Source organism: Dermacentor albipictus, unplaced genomic scaffold (assembly GCF_038994185.2).
Source record: "Dermacentor albipictus isolate Rhodes 1998 colony unplaced genomic scaffold, USDA_Dalb.pri_finalv2 scaffold_17, whole genome shotgun sequence".
Taxonomy (NCBI): domain Eukaryota; kingdom Metazoa; phylum Arthropoda; class Arachnida; order Ixodida; family Ixodidae; genus Dermacentor; species Dermacentor albipictus.
This window is the reverse complement of record NW_027225571.1, coordinates 6,228,889-6,251,662: the sequence shown is the minus strand read 5'-3', so window position 1 is coordinate 6,251,662 and position 22,774 is coordinate 6,228,889. Positions and strand designations below refer to the sequence as shown.

General features: G+C 46.3%; 1 protein-coding gene and 1 long non-coding RNA gene across 5 annotated transcripts in view; both read left to right on the top strand.

The window, feature by feature from the left end:
- The window catches only part of LOC139052029 (uncharacterized), a 37,008-nt gene that overhangs the window by 4,984 nt on the left and 9,250 nt on the right, over window positions 1-22,774 (top strand). The window contains exons 2-5 of one of the 4 annotated variants that reach the window (XM_070529102.1): window positions 1,107-1,397; window positions 2,259-2,588; window positions 8,013-8,856; window positions 10,722-11,016. In XM_070529102.1, the coding sequence (XP_070385203.1) occupies window positions 1,107-1,397; window positions 2,259-2,588; window positions 8,013-8,856; window positions 10,722-11,016 (1,760 nt within the window). Of the gene's footprint in view, window positions 1-1,078; window positions 1,398-2,258; window positions 2,589-8,012; window positions 8,857-10,721; window positions 11,017-22,774 lie in introns of all 4 variants that reach the window. The other 3 variants (XM_070529105.1, XM_070529104.1, XM_070529103.1) reach the window with 3 other exon arrangements.
- LOC139052032 (uncharacterized) lies at window positions 14,440-22,561 on the top strand. Its single transcript, XR_011509674.1, has 4 exons — window positions 14,440-14,861; window positions 15,851-15,955; window positions 18,675-18,810; window positions 21,592-22,561. It is a non-coding gene; the product is annotated as an uncharacterized lncRNA (long non-coding RNA).

Below are 22,774 nucleotides of genomic sequence, written 5' to 3'. Positions count from 1 at the left end.
GTTTTTCGCCGTTCTTCTAGTTGTACGGACGAGAACGCTTGTGCACGCTCGATACAGCATTGCCGTACCAACCCGACGCCTCCGATTTTAGGCCCATATCAGAAGTAGCCAATTGCGCTGAAGAATGCTGCCAACTTGCCCGTAGATTCACGACGGAGGGTCAAGCTCACTAGCGGAATCTTCATGACAACGACCTGAGCGCTACCACTCTGTGTTGGCTCCCGCATTTGGTTATGGACTCCGCCTCATGTTCCCGGTCTTTTGTCTAAGCTGCTGGCACAATACCACGGACCCTATCAGATCGTCGCCGGTACACCTGCCATCAACTATGTGGTCGAACCTCTTGACTCCATCTGACGACTTGCGGCATCGCGGTCGTGAGTCAGTGCACGTCAACCGGCTTAAACCTTATTATGATCCCCTTATCGTATCGTCACCGTGAGTCGCCAGGAAGGCTACTCACGGTGGTCTCCTCACGGTACTCAAGGGTCGGTGTCGCTGTTCTCGCTCGCGCTGGCGCTTGGCTGGAATTGCTTGGCTGCTTTCTGCGCTGGACCCAATCTGACTGCGATTCCCGCTAATAGTCACCTCGTAGCAAACCTCGTAGCAACTGGAATGCCCACTGCGTTCTTACGCACATCGTGGGGTGGCTAACTTCGAAGTGGTGGTAGTCGCATGATTTTTCCTAAGCCAACATGACCTCACCACTTCTCGGGTTAAGCTTCGCAATTGCAAATCATGCCCGAAAGTGAATAATGAAAGCGTAATTGGCTAATCTCATGAATTAGCTACATATATATATATAAGTCACATGATTTTTCCTAAGCCAACATGACCTCACCGCTTCTCGGGTTAAGCTTCGCAATTGCAAATCATGCCCTAAAGTGAATAATGAAAGCGCAAGTGGCTAATCTCATTATTAGCTATATATATATATATATATACATATATATATATATATATATATATATATATATATATTCGGATTTTCGTGTGGCTTTGTTTTTTAAGTGGTCATGGGCCGACTCACCAAACGCCCAATTTTTCTGAAATGCCCTCGGCTTTTCCCATTTTCAAGTACAGCGTAGCGGAATTGGCAAATTCAGGTCATGCCGCACAAGGCTGCCATGGAGGTGGAGAGTCCAGCCGTTACTAAGACTCCTCGGAGTGCGACTGAGGTGCTGTCGGAAGAAGGCGGCTCCAGCATCTCCGCTGGTGGAGCTCGCAAGAGCGGCCAATCGACGGAGACCACGGGCCTTAACCGCACGGACATGAGCCGCGCCATCCTCGTGACTATCCTGTGCGCTGCGTTCGTTGCCATCATGGCGCTCCTTGCGCGGCTCATCGCGGCGCACAAGTTGGATGGCGCCGCTTTCACGGCTTCTACCTGGCTAAAGGTGCGAGGCGACATGTATACAGTGAATTCCACGATGATTCAGCTGCAGCGCCAAGTAAAGGGAACGAAGTGCCAAGACTATATCGCGAGATTTCCAGCCTAAAATCCCTGCTTGTTTTGCCCATTGCTATAGTATTACACTTCATACTATGCATTACACAACTGCATACCTACTTTGTACATTGGTATAGGACTTGAAGGAAGATTTTCTTCGACACATAGACGGGCTACAACGTTTCCCTTCCAAAATGGGTCAGATTGACCTAGGATATGTGGATTGAATTCGTCTACACTCCCTGAACTTGTCCGGGATGTGCATGTCGGTATTTAATTCATCAATGCAATTTGGCAGAATCTGCACGTCACCATTCGTTTTACACGGTTCAGGCTTCGTGCATAACGAGTTCACAGGCTTCCCTGTAATGGCCGCCTAGGGCGACTGCGCGAATGCGCGATGGCTCTGGGCCCGTACCCGATGGCCCCTACTAAGCCACTGGGCGGTGGCCCGCCGCAGTGGCTCAGTAGGGGCTACGAAGCTCTGCCTCGGAGCACGAGAGCTCTGGTTCCATTGCCGGGTACCACGGGGACCGGAATCACGCGCGAGTGATATGCGAATATTCGTTCACAAAACTTGCGGTGCACTCAAGAAAAAAGGTCCTTAGTGAAACTGCATCCGGGGATCCCTTCACTACGACGTCTCTCATGGCTTCTGTGCCGCTTTGAGGTGTTAAACATCCCCAATTTTTCGGAGACTGTACCTATCGGTCGCTGCGCAGTGGCGGTGATATGGGATTTGCTTACTTTGATTCGAATCTTTGAGGACCCAATTAGAAAAGCGACTTCTTCTTCGCCCCCTGTTCAGGAAATGGACGAGCATTGTAACTCTCCCGACTGCCTTATTGCCATCAAGTTCATCGCCGCCGCCATGAACGTTTCGGCCAACCCTTGCACCAACTTCTACGTGTTTGCGTGTGGCCACTGGCGATCGTTTCCGCCGGCCACGACGAATGAGTCAGACTGGACGTCGCCCGCCGATCGCAACGTATCGTACATGGCGTCACTGAGGAGCGACTACGTGGCCGCCTCCAACGAGATCCTGTTGCGCGTGGCGCAGGGATCGGCGACCTCTGACGAGCAGGTCAGTGACATGGGCAAAGTCTACGCATCGTGCCTGGCATTCTTCGTTGACAAGGTGAGTACAAGCATGGTGCAAGTTAGTTCATCCGAGTCGCAACACTATACGCAGCTGCGCTTGTTCCAGTAAAGTGTTCGGAAGACGGGAGGTCTGAGACGGTAGGTGCTTATTTGGCCCATGGTGAGGGCACCAAATACGAGCAGCGGTAAGTGTGTTGTTGTGAAATGCTGCGAGCCCCCTTGTAATAAAAAAATGTCAGCAGGATTCTTTTTGACGTGCCCTGTAGTAGTGTGCTAGTGTAATGGCGCGGACGGGAAGGCTTTGGCAATGAGATAATCCCAGCTATCGACGTGGAATTAACTGATCAATTGGCGGGCTGTTTATTTACCCGTTGGTTCATGGATATGTAGGCGAGTACCAAAGGATGATTTGCTTTCCTTAATCAGCTTGTTAATGAGCGGTGGTATCCAGTTTAGCGGCGGAAAGAGGTTAGAAGGTTTGTTCACCAAGATCGTGTCAGGTCGGCTACCCTGCATAGAGGGAGGCGAAAGAAGCATGAAGATTACGTGAAAGTACCGTGAATGACAACCTCACGCTCCCGGGAAGAGTCACCAACAAAGTTATGGCTGCCCCAGTGTCTGGCTGTCGCTAGCTTTATTTTACCGTTGTCCTCATAATTTCGTGTACTGAGAAAATTTGAATGATCTGTCTGGAGCAAAAAACAAATTGTGAAGAAACCATCGACAATGATTGTCAGTGTAAGCGAATAGAACGAACGAACGAATGAACGAACGAACGAGTGAGCGAGCGAGCGAACGAGCGAGCGAACGAACGAACGAACGTGCGAGAGAACGAACGAACGAGCGAGCGAACGAACGAACGAACGAACGAAGGAACGAACGAACGAACGAACGAGCGAACGAACGAACGAACCAACGAGCGAGCGAGCGAGCGAACGAACGAACGAACGAGCGAACGAACGAACGAACGAACGTGCGAGCGAGCGAACGAACGAACGAACGAACGAACGAACGAACGAGCGAACGAACGAGCGAGCGAGCGAGCGAGCGAGCGAGCGAACGAACGAACGAACGAACGAACGAGCGAGCGAGCGAACGAACGAACGAACGAACGAGCGAGCGAGCGAGCGAGCGAGCGAACGAACGAGCGAACGAACGAACGAACGAACGAGCGAGCGAGCGAGCGAACGAACGAACGAACGAACGAACGAACGAGCGAGCGAACGAACGAACGAACGAACGAGCGAGCGAGCGAGCGAGCGAGCGAACGAACGAACGAACGAACGAACGAACGAACGAGCGAACGAGCGAGCGAGCGAGCGAACGAACGAACGAACGAACGAACGAACGAACGAACGAGCGAGCGAGCGAGCGAGCGAGCGAACGAACGAACGAACGAACGAACGAGCGAGCGAGCGAACGAACGAACGAACGAACGAACGAGCGAGCGAGCGAGCGAACGAACGAACGAACGAGCGAGCGAGCGAGCGAACGAACGAACGAGCGAACGAACGAACGAACGAACGAACGAACGAGCGAGCGAACGAACGAACGAACGAACGAACGAGCGAGCGAACGAACGAACGAACGAACGAACGAGCGAGCGAGCGAGCGAGCGAACGAACGAACGAACGAACGAACGAACAAGCGAACGAACGAACGAACGAGCGAACGAACGAACGAACGAACGAGCGAGCGAGCGAGCGAGCGAACGAACGAACGAACGAACGAACGAACGAGCGAACGAACGAACGAACGAACGAGCGAGCGAGCGAGCGAGCGAGCGAACGAACGAACGAACGAACGAACGAACGAACGAACGAGCGAGCGAGCGAGCGAGCGAGCGAACGAACGAACGAACGAACGAGCGAGCGAACGAACGAACGAACGAACGAACGAACGAGCGAGCGAACGAACGAACGAACGAGCGAGCGAGCGAACGAACGAACGAAAGAAAGAAAGAAAGAAAGAAAGAAGGAAAGAAGGAAAGGAAGAAAGAAAGAGAGAACCGAGAGAACGAAAGAACGCTCTCCTTGCCAAAGCTCACGCTCGGCGAAGCATTATGAAACTCGCTGTACGGGGGGACTCCGGAAATTCTTGACCACTTGGCCATGGATCTTTAGCGTGCCCCCAATGCACAGCACACGGGTGTTTTTGCATTTTGCCTGCATGGAAATGCGGCCGTCGCAGCCCGTATTATACCCTTCGACTTTGTGCTAAGTTGCGCCACGCCATAGCTGCTTAGCCGCTACGGTGGGTGATTCGTTTGAGAAATTGTGCAGGTATGTAGAGCAATAAATTATCATTTTAAGCCGCATGCTGCAGAAGGAATTTCATGTTATTTACGTTTCGTCGCGGTCCTGTTCAAGTGCATACCTTTCGGCAGCATACAGTGAAGGTCTACTTAGTTCCTACCAGGCACGTACCCAGGGGGGGGGCCCGGGGGGGCCCGCGCCCCCCCCCCAAATCAAGTGGCATAACCCCCCCCCCCTCCCCAACCACGCCACCGCTCCTCACACATTCCTAAAACGCCACCAGATCAATGTTGAGACTTGACAGCTGTTCATCGGTCAGCATTAGGCTGCCTTTTTCACTCCTTTTAGACGGCGGTAGTTATCGGCACCTCTTGTAATGTGAAGGACAGGTTTCTCATAGATTCCGCACCCGCGCGATTACCTCGAGATGCCTTCAGTTGTCACCATCTATTCAACCGTCACGCGCATAGCTGTTGCTTTTGTTAGTTCAACTTTCTTTGTTTAGTCTGATCCTGGGACCAGGAGAGGGATGCGGCTGTTACTCAGCTGGTCTGTACTCTCATGGAACGAGTTGCGGCTGGAGAAAACGCCAATTGCGTTAACCTTTTCCCTTTGCTTCATTATTTTCTTGAGTTACGGCTCGCCGCGACGCTGGCAGATGCCCGGAACCATATACACGTGATATGGGTTAGATAAGGTGGGAAATAAAATAATGTGAAAGAGCGTCCATCATGAAACCCTGCAATAACCCTTAAATCCATCAGCAAGATGACTGTCGCCCGTCACCTGGTCTGTTTTTCTCTGACTGTATAGCACTTTTCGTGCAAAATTGGCAACTGGAAACAAAAATCGCAAGGAGTTGAGAAATTAAGTGATTTACTAAGACAGAGTACCAAGCCAACAACCAAACTGCAAGAAAAACGAATAAAAAAAAGTTAAGCGTTGTTTATGACACTATTTATGGATCAACATCTTTTTATTGAAAAAGGAAGTAGAGAAAATGCCGCCGGAAGTGGAGAACAATTACTTGTTTTGAATGACGCTTCTACAGTTATCGGTCGAACCTCCTCACGTAGCCACTTCTCTGCTGTGCTTATGTGGGTGTTTTTCTAACCTTTCGCGGTGAGCGCAGTACGTCTAGAATCGCAGAGTCCTGCGCTCTACGCGGTTGTATGGGACTGGCAGCCGCACAGCGTTACGCAATTCGCGGAACTGTCAAAACTGATCAACAAGGCGAAAATAACTGCTATTCGAAACTATAACATGAGAAACACTGAAGAAGCCGTAAAAAATGAATGCAGCCTGAAATCAGTAAAAAAGAAACCTGCCATAGGACAAACCATGATGTATGCACTAAAAGATAAAAAGGGGAATATCATCAGCAATCTCGAAGATATAGTAAAAGCAGCGGAAAAATTCTAAGCTGACCTGTATACAGTACCAAGAGGAGTCACGATACCTCACTTAGAAACAGTAATCAACAGGATACAGAAACTCCTATTTGACAGAAACCACATTTGAAATCCACAGAAACCCAGAAACCCACATTTGACAGCTTCTCCAGTGTATAAACACCTGGCATGTCCCTGGCATAGCGAATCCTGTTACACAAAGATGCTTGAGGTCTGCCTCACCAAATTACGCTGCCGCATTCCCTCCCTAAATTTGTATTTACACAAGTCGGGTTTGGTTCCCTCTCCCCTTTGTTCTTTTTGTGAGGAGGAGGGGACGATACAGCACTTTCTTCTATCTTGCCGCCGCTTTGCTGCGTTAAGAAAAACATTGTTGGATATACCTTTTCGAAGAATTGGCCTGGACTGGACAGAACCTGCAATTCTTTCGTTCGGGGCGTCCACTTTGGAATTCAGCCACAGGGATGCATGCTTCGCTGTCCAAACATTCCTTACAGAATCTAAACGAATGCCCTGCTAAATTCTATTTTTTATTACTTTTAAATTAATTATTCCTCATTCAACAGCACCTTCCTGATTTTATTTTAGCCGGTAATTCAACTCTATTCAATGCTATTCGAATCGATATTAGGAAATTTATGCTCTATATTATTTTGGAATAATCCACCCATTTCTTGGCCAATCCCCCATCGTGGGTAGGAGGCACACGTGCCACAGGCTACAACAACAACAACAACAACAACAACAACAAAGGAACAAGAGATCAGGATCGCCAGTCGGCCAATAGAGACTGTGAAGGAGCACGTTTACCTAGGTCAATTAATCACAGGCAACCCTGATCATGAGAAGGAAATTCACAGAAGAATAAAAATAGGTTGGATCGCATACGGCAGACATTGTCAGCTCCTGACTGGAAGCTTACCATTATTATTGAAAAGTAAGGTGTGCAATCACTGCATTTTGCCAGTGCTGACATATGGGGCAGAGACTTGAGAGCAAGTTAAGGACCACGCAAAGAGCGATCGAAGGAAGATTGCTATAGGCATAACGTTAAGAGAGAGAAAGAGCAGTTTGGATCAGAGAGCGAACGGGTATAGACGATATTCTAATTGACATCAAGAGGAAAAAATGTAGCTGGGCAGGTCATGTAATGCGCCGGTTAGATAACCGTTGGACCATTAGAATGGTTACCAAGAGAAGGAAAAGGCAATCGAGGACGACAAAAGACTAGACGGAGCGATGAAATTAGGAAAATCGCGGGCGCTAGTTGGAATCGGTTGGCGCAGGACAGGGGTAATTGGAGATCGCATTGCAGGGAGAGGCTTTCGTCCTGCAGTGGACATAAAACAGGCTGATGGTGATGATCATCATCATCATCATGATGGAGGTGGTGGGCCCCCCCCCCCCCGAAAAAAAATCCTGGGTACGTGCCTGGTTCCTACAACACGCCATGCGGAGATCTGGAACGAGTCACATCAAATATTAGTTTACGGTTGCTGAGTCAGGGACGAGCCCGTAGTAGCGTGATCATTGCTAATTAATAAGGCATTGACAGTTCCCTGCAAAGCAACCACCTCTTGCAAATGCCACGCTGCAAGCGCAGAACTCTCGTATTCCTCACCTACCGCGAGCCAACTGTATTGGCAGAGTGTGGTTCATCGCACGAAAGTGGTGCCATTTACACGACAATTGTAGCAACAACGCAATGTGACCGATTATCGCGGCACCATCTGCTGTTATAAAATTTAAGGTATGTTATCGCTTATCAAATGTGACCTTTTATTTCAATCGCAGCCACTGAATTTAATGACAGCATGGCAAGCTGCTAACATCTACACCAACCTCTGGCTTGAGGCCAAGACGTTCCAGGAGTCCTTCTTCTTGGCCGTGACCCACCTACTAAATTTCCGGCTAGACTCAGTCCTCTATGCCGCCTACAAGGCGCAGGTTGTGCACATCTCGCCGGGCACAGCCATACTGCATCACGTCAAAGCAGGGTTTCGTCGCACCATCGTGGTTCACGCCGTCAAGGCATTGCTCCCAAACTATGGCTTCCGTCAACGCTCCAATCTGGTTGACGGCGCCACGGGCGACGACCAGATGGTTGACGCTATAGTGAAACTGGACGATGTTGTGTTTAATCAGACGGATACTTCGCCTCCAGTGGAAATCGGGCTGAGTGAGTTGGACTCGTCCAAGTGGAATTGGACAGAAGTGTTCACTGCCTACTCTTCCGTAGAACTCATGGCTTTGCCCATTAAGGCGCGCGTCACAAACATCGCCGGTGTGCGAGCCATCTTGGACTCGCTGTCCAGTCAAGAGGACATGATGGCGACCAAGATCTACCTGATGCTGGTGCCGCTCGCCAAGTTCTTCGGACTGGAAGAGCGGGCCAGAGTCCACCGTCGTATACCCAAGGACGACATCAGAAACGAGCTCTGCGTGACGGCGGTGGAAACGATGTTCGGAGATGTCTATCAGCGCTGGATGACGGCCGAGTTGGTAGGCTCGGACACTGGTGCCGACTTGAGGCGCATGCTCTCCGACGTGCTGAAGGCGGCCGACAAGGTGCTAGAAATAACCCGAGGTGGCGCCCTAGACTACGGAAAGATGGTCGCGGCCACTTACCCAGCGCGAAGTGAGTACTTTAACTCTTTGCGAACATTGTCACTAAGACATTGCTTGACGCTATTGCACCGAAAAATGCGTAGACGAAAATATAATGTAGCAATGTGGGTAGGAATAGTGGAAGGTTGTACGCGACTGGAATGTCACGCATTACAAGTAGAAATGCTTTTGTTGACTACGACCTACTTCCTTCCTTCCTTTCTTTCTTTCTTTCCTTCTTTCCTTCTTTCTTTCTTTCTTTCTTTCTTTCTTTCTTTCGTTACGCCTGCGTGCTTTGCTACTCTGATAAGCAGAACATAAACGATCCGTGCAAAGCACACAAAATCGTGCTGCAAGATTAAGCATCACCAATTATCGTTGCTTTAGCAGCGTCACAGTAATGAACACAAATTTGTATCAGCCTTTGCTGAGCCACCGAAGGCGCTGCCTTTGTCTGAAATTTTTTAGCAATATCTACGAGCGCAATGGCATCAACATAGCAAGATATACAGGGTGTCCCACATAACTTGAGCCAAGAATTTCAAAATGAAAGGCGCATCGGAAGCGCATTGAACCGAACGCATACTATTCGCAATAGTGCAGGCAATGTTTTTTGTTCTCCCCAGAACTCACTACTTAAGTTTAACTACCCAACTTTCTAATTACTGCTTGAGGACCCCAAGTGTGAAACGCAGATGTGTAGAGCGCCTTCAGAAAGTACCGATCTAGTTGTTTCCTTTACGATACGTCTCACGTAGTCCTTTGTTCCGGCTTGAAAAGAAAGCCCGCGAAATGTAAAAAAAAAAAGCCACGTGACGCAGTGTTTGCGCAGTGCTATTGCGCTGCCCTCAAGCGTGCGTTCGGTGAACAAGGTCGGCTGCGTCGTGACTGGCGATGAGGAAGCAGCATGGCGTTCTTTTATGTCCTCGGCAGGGCTCGGCCAGCAGCATGCATTTTTGCCGTCGTCGGACGGGAGCCGACCTCGTTAACACCACACTACGTCTCTCAACGACGAGACCACGAATTGAAACTATGGGAAATAAAATCTAGAACCAATTTACTAAAATATTCTTTTTCCCACTCGTCATCTCAGTGGAAATTATTTTCTGAAGAGGTTGTGAATGCTGAATCTTTGTTTTACAAAGGGATCTCATATGTAAGAACGTAATTGTAATGAAATTTTGTTTTTTAGTGCTGTGATGTTGTGGTTCTTTATCACCGTGTTTAAATATGCTGTGTTTTTGCAGACAGTATTTCTATTGTACTAGTTTTTTATTACTCTTTTCTACAACAGGTGTCTTCGCTTCTCGTGGCGCCGTGTACGCCGTTGTTCTGACAAACGATAAACAACCCCCCCCCCCCCCCCCACACACACACACACGCACTGGTGCAATAATATTGAAAGGACACAATATGTCAGTTACAAAACCTCATCAATGAAGTACAAGGTGGGAAGACATGTTCCACACTCCGTGGTGGTGAAGCGGCAATGGCGCTGTGCTACTAATCCGAGGGTGCGGGATCGACTCCCGGCCACGGCGGCCACATTTCGATGGGGATGAAATGCAAGAACGCCCCTGTACCGTGAATTAGTTGCACTTTAAAGAACCGCAGGTGGTCGGAATGAATTTGAAGGCCTCTCACTACCGAATTCCTCAAATCAAATTATTGTTTTGGCATGTAAAACTCCACAATTTAATTTAAGGACATACTTAGCAATTTAGAGTCTTTGCATCAATCTGCTGCGGCACGTCCAACCTTTAACATCCCGAACGTCCGTCATTTGCTTAAATCCACACGCAAAAGAAAAACTTGATGAGGCCCAGAATAAGTTGAACGTTTAAAATGCCCCTGGGTTACAGAAAGGACAGACCTCTCTCATTTTTCTCCTTACAGTTTATCCTCTCGACAACGACACAATAACAACGGTGGAGGCCAACTACGGGTCGGACTTCGTGGTCAACGCTGTCCTCTTTACGGCCGGCGGGCGCAGTCCCGCGAGGCCTTTGCTGGACTTTGACGCGCTGTCGGCGGAGTGGAGTGACCGAGAAGTGGCTCAACGCCTCCTGATACCCGACTTCTACTACGCGCATACGGCGCAGGTCGTGCTCAACTACGCCACTGTCGGGTACTACTTGGCCAGGCAAGCCTTTTGGGCAGGATCGCCGTGGCACGGCGCTGGGAACGACAGGTAACTCCGAACATGGAAAGCATCAGGCTGAAGGTTATTGATAAAGTGTAAGTCATAAGTAGGCTTCAGTGTTTTCGGTTTTTTCTTTTCCGAGATTCGGCATACTTTTGCCGCTCTTTACTCCTGCTCTAAAATTTCTCCTTCTTCGGCGATTATGTTTTCCCATTCGAACTGCTTTCTTTTCGTTGGATCCTTGGGCCATATAACGTAAAACTATTCCAATGCTTTTATTCCAATCTCCTGCGCGAAGTTCGCGTAACGACCGACGCAAGCATCGGGTGGTCACCCGCAGTGTTGTCTGAACAGACCAATCAGACGCTCTCCTCGTTTATGGAAGGTCAATTTGCTTTAAAAACGATAGACATTGCCTTTAATGAGTGGCTTTAATGAGTGGTCATTAAGGGTTACGGACTGGATCCCAAGGGAAGGGAAGCGTAGCAGGGTGCGGCAGAAAGTTAGGTGGGCGAAGGAGATTAAGAAGTTTGCAGGGACGGCATGGCCACAATTAGTACATGACCGGGGTTGTTGGAGAAGTATGGGAGAGGCCTTTGCCCTGCAGTGGGCGTAACCAGGCTGATGATGATGATGATGATGATGATTATATCTGATCTAATTAGCTGACAAGAGGCAAGAAGCACGCTCATGCGGAGAGGGATTCAATGGGGCCGAGGCACTGCACGCAAAATCGATAACCGGATGGAGAGGGTGGTGCCGGCGTCTGTGATTTGTCCGATTTCTCTTACACACCTTGCGGTGGCTGATCGAAAATCGCGGCTGCATGCAACGGAATTAATGATGACGCTAAAACGGATCCTCAGCAAAGGAGAGTTGGCAGAACGAGGTCGTGAACGGGCCGAAAGTGCTCGAAAGTGTTACACGGTCACGTAGAAAGTTTTATTACGCGCAAATAAGCCCTTGCTATTCGACAGGGGCGAGAAGCCAGTGCCTGAGCGATCGGCGGCAGCCATCTTCTATTCCTTTCTGAACGGGGCAGCCTGCGGCTATTCAGAAGAAAATTCAGTTTTGTTCCGCATATTATTGCATCTTTATCGCGTACACGACACTTTGACGCGGTGGGTTTTTGCGGTTTTGCGACTTCGCGTGAGAGGCAGGTGAAGTGGGCGCAGCCCGAAAACTTTTGACCGATGGCCGAGGGCTAATGGCGAATAGGCGTCAAATCAGTAATAACTATTTTTCTTTTGTTCGATCAAACCATGCATAATCCGTGTGTACACGTTATATCCCTATTGGAAAATCCTATTTAAATTCAAACTGGGTTATACAGGTTTAAACTGGTTCTAACAGGGACCTGTTTAGCAACAAACAGGTATAAACAGGACCAGTTTACACATGAACAGGTTTGAACGGGGTCCCGTTTGGCATGCAAACAGGTATAAACTGGACCAGTTTACACACGAACAGGTCTGAACGGGGTCCCGTTTGGCATTCAAACAGGTATAAACTGGACCAGTTTACACACGAACAGGTCTGAATGGGGTCCCGTTTGGCATTCAAAGAGGTATAAACAGGACCAGTTCACACACGAACAGGTCTGAACGGGGTCCCGTTTGGCATGCAAGCAGGTATAGGCATGACCAGTTCACACAGAAATGGGTCTTAACAGGAGCCCTGTTTGCAACTAAACTGGCTTATACTGGATGCAGTGGCACCATATAGGGTCGCCTGTTTGTCACAAAAGCTGGTTTAATCTGGAGCTTTGTGGCAACTATACTGGATGGCATCATGCATACCAGTTTAATGCTTGAATATAACTGGGGAGGAGCTTTTTTATTGTTCGACATCCTGACAATTTAACCCCTAGTGCTAAATTGGGCCATTATCAAGCTCTACAGAAATTGCGTGAACACCTCGGAACATTCACAGACCAAACTGCGATATGATAGCTGCAAATTTCAAACCGATTCCCGGTCCTGCCCAGTTGAAAAAGACAACAGGAATTCCTGCTGCAAATACAGAAATTTCTGTTGTACGACAGAAGTTCCTAACGTTTCTGTAGTTGCGACAGACATTTCTGGCGTTACGACAGCAATTCTGACGTCGCAACAGAAACATTCGGTCGCGACGGCCAAGAGTTCTGAAGTCGCAACAGAAGCACTTTCCGTTGCGGCCCTTTAAAATGTCAGCTTCGCATCGGTGGTGTACACTGCACTTTTCTCTTGCGCGGTATTCAATCGTGCTTCTCTGAAGCCGGCAATACTGATAGCACCGACACCGGTATTAAAGTCGACGTGGCCAATTGTTATAATTGTGCCGTGACGACGCGGCACCAGCAACGCGCTACCGGCCTCCTCAAAATCGGCCGCTGATCAAAATCATACCATCTGCGGGAATGGCTGCGTATCCGCTTTGTTTTATTTGGTAAGATGGGGCACACAGTCCTGTGGACTTACATGTGCGGTTACACTGACACATTAGTTAATTTCCCAGAAATACTGCACAAGCTTATGCGAAGCGGAAAAGAAGTTTTGGATTGTTTCACAAAGTTGCGTGAAAAGCTTTCTCGCTCGGGTCTCGTTAATCTGGTACAGCGCTGCCGTGAGAAGCCAGTATACTGTCCGGATCAAGACTCACCCACGAGTGTTTATGTAGCTATTTTGCATTGAACGCACGAATTATATGCGAGCTCAAAAGTGTAAAGAGCAAGAGACAACTGTCGAAATTAGCAGTAAAAACCTTCAGTGTCCCCGGTCACCGTTGTCTATTTCTGAATTTCTTATTAAATATGGATATCGTTACAGCAAAATTGATGTTCTAGCATGCCACGATGTACCTGTCGATGGTAACAACACTTTTGCGCATATAGAGATACGGTAGTTGACGCGACCGGTGAAGTGAAAGCGCATCTTGGCTTTTAAAATGTAAATGTAAACAGCAACCCAGAAAGAGATTTATATTGCTAGCCTAGTCGAGGCGTGGGCGTGTTTGGCGTGGTGCGGTGGTAAGATGCTTGTCTCGGAATCGTGAGGTCCGCAGTTCGAATCCTGCGCGAAAGCTTTTTTTCTTCTACTTTCTTTTTTTTGTATTAATAATTTTTCTTATCCTTAAAGAGGTCTCTGTCAATTTTTAATCAAATATATTGATCAGAAGCTACAGAATTTTCGACTACAAGACGTCACACTACAGAGAACAGAACGACAGTCACAACGTCCCAAAATACGACAGACTGAAAATTTCCTGTTGTGTTATTCAAGTGGGTGAGACGTCTATACGGCGTATACGCACATTGCCGTCCTTACTATTAAAAGCAACGTTGCTGAAACACGTCGTACAAGACGCTGTACGACTCGCATAACATCGAAATACAACGCCGTCACCATCCATGAGATCACCGAAAGCACGGTCGCTTTCGGTGGCTGCCTACAGATGGCAGCACAGGTAGCGCCGGTAAAGTTACAGGTGATATTATTTTGCCGTCTTCAGCCTTAGCTACATGTGAGTGCGCGCTGCATTGACGCCGTCCGATGCAGTTGTTTAATTGTGTGTACGCTGTGCCGAGAGTAATTGTGGTGCATTTTGTATTCATTGAGAATCACAAAACCACTGGGACCGCGTAATGTAGCCCGCAGTATCCTTCGTGTGGTGCGCCGATGTCGAAGGTATGAGCCTTCGCCACTTTCTTTGTTCCGGGCTCACGAAAAGGATCTCCTCCTCTGGCACTCTCGCATCGTATCACACTGTACGGAAGAATTTGGTGAAAATTGTGCTCTTACGTCCTGTAGTTGATCCGCAATTCAACAGTGTGTGCGCCGGAAGGACCGTTGGTGCAGTCGACGCCGCGGCACCTGTGACGCTAAAAGGAGCGTTTTCCGAGTACGCCTAGAAAGGTAAGTCCGGCGCTTGCGCGCATTCTTCCTGTCTATGGTTCGTGAAGTGTGCGTTCTTGTACGTATCGCAAGATCCGTACAACAACCGAATCCGAATGAGTAAAGCAGCAAGAATTATAAATGTGCTTTTCAAATGGTTGTTCATGTCGCAGTGCACATTTAGCAAAAAGTTCCATGGAAATTGCCCTAAAACGTATTCATGTTACCAACAGCTCTATCTGTGGTTTATTTACTTTCACCTATGAAGCACGCTAGCGCGGGTGGTTCTTTGATCTGAATGGGCACAAAAATTCAAGCAAAGAAAGTTACTGTTTGCGTACATAATTTTTCATTAAGAAATGGTATAGGCATTTCCAGAAGTAGTACGTCGATGTGTCGTCTTCACAGCTAACAGCTGCGCGAGATAGCACCCGATTTCTTCGTCGACGCATGGCCAGATTTTCAGCTTGTATGGAAATTCTTCTGTTTATAGAGTGTCGTCAGATGACGTGTATTAGTGTCCTGTGTGTTTTCGTGTACTTGTAAAGGGTTCCGATCTTGCAGAGAAGCCGAAATTACAAAAGCAATGTTTCTTTTTAATCGAAAAATCTTTCTCTTTTCTGTATTGTCTCTCCAGAAACAGAGGTGGTCTGTTGTAATTTTGAGCGCATCGTCCTTTGGGAGCAGTGCTTTGTTGCGCCGCATAAACAAATTAGGTTTTGGAACGCTTTTCATGTCCTAAGGAATTTTTCGATAGTACAATTCACATTTCACGTTATACAGCTGTACGTTTGTGTGAACCTTTTCATAGTAGATTCATGTTTGCTACAGTTCGATTTACGTGTTATTTAACCGCCTGTGATGTTACGGTCAGATATTTGCACAACCAGTTGCAGCTTCATGTAACTGGTTGTATGAGACTTTTTTCAAAATATGACGTGATCTTTTTATATCACAAGTTTGCAGTTTCAGCAGGGATTACAATAAATTAAGCATTTATTATTGTTTAGGGATGGCAAGATTTTGTGAACCAGAGGCACCTCCACATATGCACCTGCGGCACTTCTGCAGCCTCAACAGCACGGCAAAGTACCTGATATGCATGCTGTGACAAGGTGTGTGCAAAGCAGTCGCTGTCACTTACACGAGCTACAGATTTTGTTCGTATCATCCATGTTTGGAAACTCTCCTGAATTTTTCGTGGGTTTACAAATGTGGGCTCATTTTACAATTTTTTCAATGTCACTTTAGAAAGACAATGAAGTTGTGTTGGTTAAGATGTTTTAAAGCTGTTGAGAGATTAAGGGCATGACATTGTTAAAATGCATGTAAAAAATTAATTGTAATGGTACTTGTACTGGTTTATTATTAGCGATGCAATATCTCTAACAAGAGCATCAGAGGGGCACTTGCTTTAGGGAAGTTTGGTCAGATAAATTCATGAAGCAGCGTAAAGCGGCAGCAGCAAGCACGCTGAGAAAGCTCTGTAATCTAAAAAAAAAAACAAATTTGTCAGTTACTGGTTTCAAGTTCGCTGCTGCTTTTTGTGCTGCACGACAAGTTAAATAATGGTTGATAATGTGTGCGTGATGTAATAGTTCTGCGCAAACACACGAGGTGGAGAGAAGTAATTATTCAAGGGAAAATCAGACATCCGCCCGCTCGTAGCATTTGCTACAAAGGAAACCCATATGTGTTCCTCAAAAGGAAAGCCGCACAGTTGAAGAAAAATTCGTCCTGGTCCGGGACTCGAACCCGGGACTACCACCTTTCCGAGGCAGCCACTCTACCATCTGAGATAACCAGGTGGCTAGCACATGGCAGGGCGAAGTCGAATTAGTTGACAACACGAAGCAAAGGCAAGGGTTTGACGTAATATTTTTTTCCCCTTTATTAATTACCTCTCTACACCTTGCGCGTTTCCGCAGAACTATTACGTCAGACCCTTGCCTTTGCTTCATGTTGTCGACAAGTTCGCCCGGCCATCTGCTAGCCGCCTGGTTATCTTAGATTGCAAAGCGGCTGTCCCGGAAAGACGGTGGTCCCGGGTTTGAGTCCCGGACCTGGACGGTTTCTTTTTTTCAGCTGTGAGGCTTTCCTTTGGAGGAATCCGTACGGGTTTCTTTTGTAGCAATTGCTACGAGTGGGTGGATGTGCGATTTTCCCTTTATTAATAATGTGTGTGTGTATGCAACAATGGGGGTGCTGAGAGCAAGCTTTAAAATAATGTGTGCTATGTCCCCAACAAAGAATTTAGTGTGTGCAGCATTTTTACAAAATATTATGTTCACAGGTTGGCAGGTATGACATAATGTACAACGATATTGTACAACACTTTTGCTGTAGATGCCATATTCATAACGTTCATTTTCTGTCTACTTGAATCGTATATTTAGAATTTGGCCCACCTTCAGTTTGATCAAGTTACATAGGTAGCCCCCTCTGAGGTAAATATAATTAGGGGCTATTGTAGATAAGCATGATATACCTACTCACTGTATTGTGACATATTTTTAGGGACTGTGTTGTGAGGCATGCCTTTTACCTGTATGTCTTGCTGCCGGTTGCCCGACAAAAGCATAAATGCTCTGCCCACCTTTATTATTATGCTTTCATGTAGACTTCTAACATCTGTGCCCACATAGACTCCATGTTCTTAATTACATTTTTCTAAGTATTCACTGTTGTGCATTACATTATTGTGTTACATTACTGTGCATTACATGCTTTTCTTTGTTTTATTTGGGAGGGGGTACTCCTTTCTATAATATTACAGAGAATAGGACTTCAAAACAAAAAGCCACGAAAGGTGGCTTCAAAGTGTATGATGCTTGGAATTCTACATTCCATCCCCTAAAGCGCTACCAGTAGTAAAACATTCCTAATTGCCTTTTTTATAAGCTAGCTGCCAGATACATAGTCCCATTATGAGAGTATGTTATTTTTCTTTCTTTGGTCTGACTTGTTTTGTTGAACGTTCTCCTGGTTAGTTCAGAATTTGTTTTCTTGCCACCTCATGCAATACTCCAACTGGAGCCTATGAGCTATGTGTATAATAAATAACTAAATTCCTAAAGCATGCAACAAACCATGCAGCATAGCATTTAAATGTTGCCAGTTTATAATGCTTCTTGAGTGCAGCGCAGCATGGAGCTTGAGGCTGATCTCTTCAGATGTAAAAAAAAATTGCAGGTTATGAAAATGTGGTCCTACAAACTGCTGGTTACGCATGTCAGTCAGCCTGTTGCAGTGGTCACAAGTGAGAATGTAACCAAAAGCTGGGCGTGCTCGGCCATTTTGCATATGGCACAGGATAAAGCTTCACCTCTGCTATTGCTTCTCTTATAATAATGGCCTTCGAGTATACATGCCGAGTTATGCTTCTGGGGACACTTACTAGTTAACCTTATCAGGTAATACCATTAGCCTTATGGGTGCTGTAATGTTGCAGTGCCTGCAGGATGGCCAGCATTACAATACACATTAAAATTATTGTACAAGTCATGCAATGGTATCGGGATTGGCCCACCAAGTGACACCCTTTAATTACACTATACCTGGGATCAGCCCAGCTCACTCAGTCAGGGAGACATCCATGCATAAGGGGAGGGGTATAGCAAATAGAGGGCGTTCAATTAATCTTTCTCACATAGATAGCTCATACATATAATCTTTCTTAAATTGCATGCTTTGTTGCTCAAAGTGAAGTTACTTATGTGCATAATGTCAGCATTTCGATCCTATTTATGCCTAACGAAAGTTGCTTTGTTCAGTGTCACTTTTTGTATTGTTTCGCTTGTGATTCTAAGCTCAGTTGTTTTATAACTGCTATAGGTATGGCTGGACCTGGAGAAGAAGTGTAAGCAGACCATGCTATGTTGCTGATCTGCGCTGATCTCCACATCCAAGTTGGTCCCGCGACCGTTGGGCGCCATTGTGCCTTGCTTCATTGACAAGGTGATATAATATGGTGAGCTTGTACTTCAATATCAGTATTGAAAATTATGTTAAGGAAAAAAGGCAAGGATTGGTCTTTATGATAGATACACTCATGTTCTTTCTTTAAGGTGTTCTTTTGACACTGTTCTGCATGGACATATTTTTAGAGAATTATAACAGTCCTTTATTGCAAAGTGCCATGGCGCTAGTTTATGCGTTAAAGTAGCACTCTTTCACCAAAAAAAGCCGTATTTAGCACACAGTTCACAAGGAAAGAAAGGAGGCAACAGGACAGAGTGCTACTAACAGTTCAGTATTAAAGCTCGCACAGTAATATTGTGCAAAAGGTGAAAGGGGGAGAATAGATCTGAATACATATTGTTCGCACAGAAACGAAAAGGACGCATCACGTGGTGAGTGTGACACTTGTTTTACAATGATAAGAAGCAGTCTCACTGTCTAGTAATTCTCTGTATGGGGAGCTAGTGCTAGGTTCCTCGTTATACATATAAGAAAAGCCTCAGATATCTCTCCAGTGCTTTTGTCTTTATATTTTGTCACGATCAAGCAGCTTTCAAACATAGGTGCATGTGCACCGAGAGTAGTGCACTACCACTGCTAACTGACCCTCGCATCAAGTTTGCTTGGTCACGCTGCCAGTCATTTATACATTGGCCGGTTTATCCGATGTAGCCTCTACTGCATGAAATGGTATGTGATAAACACTGCACCTGTGTACTGGTACGTGCTTTCTTACATGATTTTTTTCAGAGATAGTGATGCAGGCCTTTTCATTATTTACATGCCTACACAACAAACCACGCATTATCTGTGCTTAGAAAGAATTGTAGGAAAATCTAGCATGAGGCAACTGTTCTCAGCACGAAACAAACTTGATTCGTTGGTTTTCGTTCATTATTGCGATCACACTAAGGCAGACAAGCTTGTAGGCTGTGCTTCTGCAATTTGTACAGCACACTGACAGCACTGGTGTGGGCCTAATCTGTGGGCTGACTGATGGCACCTTCTACGGCGCAGACCACTTGTGTTGGGCGAGGCACCAATGTTGACGTTTGTTCCCTTGTGCAAAACAGCAGTCCTAGGTTTAGAGTAGCTGTAGGAAGACAAGGTAAACATAACTTCCATGGCTTGAGTGGGCTCATTTCTCTTGGGGCATCTAGCTTTTTTTCTTGCAACTGTGCAGAGGTGCTTCCCTAGAGTCAGCGTGAAAATGGCATAGAGTTGTGCATTCGGGAACTCCTGAACAATGATCTGCCGTAGTTAGGGCCTTGCGAAAATGCACTGTCTACCAAGTGGTAGGAGGTGCATTATTCAGCCACTGATTTCCTGTTGGCATGATTGCACTCGTGCTGTCAGTAATTTCTTGGCTTGCCGAATTATCTTGAGGCCCCACGCTGATGATGCTACCGATGTCTTCATGTGCAGATTTTCAGGATGACGTTTTTTGCTTTGCAAATGTTGTTGAAAGGTAGGTGGTGCTTACAGGTAGCTATTCTAAATATTAGTGAAATGAATTGGCCCATCTTGCTTCGTCAAACATCGTCACGCCGACATCAGTTGCACAAACAAAAAACCTGGCCTACTTGCAGCGTCGCGCACGAAGAAACAAACAAATCAGTTGCTGGATTGTCTTGACATCGCATACTAAGCTGAGACCAGAACTGCTGTAGCTACAAACCAGGCAGAAACGATGATGATGAGCAGGGATTCGCAGTAGCGCCACTTCGTGGGGCACCAAGGAGGCTCCGTTCAAAACAAAAATGGCGTTCAGCAAGTAGAACCATGCAACGGTCAGAGTCGGTGCATGGTGCTCTCGATCAAGTTGGCTCAAGGAGTGTCTGAAAAATCAGACGAGAGGTTGCAAGGCGTCCGAATATTCGGAAGTTGTTATACATTATGGTCCATGGGGAGAATGGCAGTGCCGTGAAGCAGACCAAGTAATCATGTCCGGAAAATCAGTCGGCGACTGTACCTATACCTATGTGTCTATGTATACCTAGGTGCAACAGTGTTTGCTATGATCTGTGCCAGAATTGCTGTTGCCCGTAGATGCCCAACATGTAGGGTGTCAAATTGTAAAATACCTTGCAAAAGTGATCTACGGAAAAATACCGCTTCTGCTATATTTGGCTTTTGCAAGAAATTTAGCGGCTGCTGGCACCTACCTTAAAAGGCTTTATACGGTCTTCGCATGGCCAGGGCCTTGTACTTTTGTAAGTTTGCTTATCTCGAAATTTACCCCAGTTTTTATAACTTCAAGTTGGCAGGATACCTAGTCTCCTTTAACGTGTACCCAATAGACCTTACATAGGGGTTTTGGCATTTCCCTGCCATCTAAATGCCGCCATTGTGGCCGGGATTCAATCCCGTGCCCTCTGCCTGAGCAGCGCAATGTCAAAGCCAGTACATTACGGTATTTTGCTGGCAGAAGGGTTTAGTTTCTGAATAATTTATTATCTCAACCTGTCGGTGTTGTTTTTAAAGGTATTTCATGTTTGTATTCTGTTGCTTCAATACTAGTAATTATTGTTAATCAAACGATGTGTCCATCTTTTTCCTATAAGACTTGCTTCAATCGCCTGCTAATTATGACAGCTTATTCTCCCACAGTAATCCATGTTCCCTTGAAACATAGGCAGTGCATGAAACCACATATTTTTCAATAAGATTTATTCATTATCTTCTATGACCGGAATGCTGAACCTTTCTTATCTGTGAAAACATAGGCGAATTTGCCTATGTGCTAACCTGTTGCATGAGTCAAGATAAATTATTGGCTTTACTTTTTCAGGTGGCCTGCTCGCTCTCACCCAAGCAACCCACTCCAGCGGTCTTCTCTCGGCAGACTGGATGCATCGAAATACCGTTAGAAGGTCCAATAAACAGTGCTTGGGACATTTATGACATGCTTTTATTTAAGCCGGAGGACTTCAGGCTTAATGAAAGCTCAAGTGGGTGTACAGAAATACCTACGTAAAGTATACTTGTCTTTTCCACTTACAAGTACATGCCAATACTTTGCCTGACAATTTTCACCCCAAAATTACGCTATACTGTGGATTTGTGAACAAACCATTACAGCAAAAAGCACTGCATTAAGACGAGTACAAGTAATCAAACATATACTAAACTTGCAAGAATTACATTTGCATACTTGTAGTAAATATGAAAATGAGGTACAGTCTTCTTCAGGGTGCATTTTCTTGTAGGTCATACATAGAGAACGTACTCGTGGGTCATACAAAACTTGTTCATGATTTATCACATCGGTGTTGGTAGTGCTAATCAATTTATGCCGAAAATTGTGTTCATCTTCGTATCAAGCAATGTACCAGGCAAACCTACATATGAAAGTGGCGTTCTTGTTGCGAACCTAATGCAGATCTACTTTTCTTCAATGCTGATCGCGAATACACAAGTGTACAAAATAGGTGTAAAGAGTAAATTATATTAAGCAACATCAATCCATTCTGAAAGGACCTGGTATGAATGTAGCAAAAAATAGGTCTGAACAGGGGCAAACAGGTCTGGGTTAGATAGGACGGGATTAAACGGGTCAGGATTAAACGGGATTAAACGGGTCAGGATTAAACAGGATTTAAACGGGTCAGGATTAAACAGGATTTAAACGGGTCAGGTTTAAACAGGATTTAAACGGGTCAGGTTTAAACAGGAACAAACGGGATTTAAACGGGTCAGGACTGAACAGGATCAAACGGGGTCCCGTTCCATAACCCTATTTGATGAAACCCGTTTGAAAACAAATAGGATTTTCTAGTAGGGATCAGATGGGGAGCTACTGCGGTTTTCGTGACATCGCGTGACAGACAGGTGAAAGGGCGGTGGTCCAAAAAGTTTTTGACCAATCGCGGAAGGCTGATTGCAAAATTGGAATAGCTTTACGCTATAGCGCCCAGCTTTACGTTATAGGAAGCCTTTGTTCGCATCCAGCTTACCGTGCTTTTTTTTTCTGT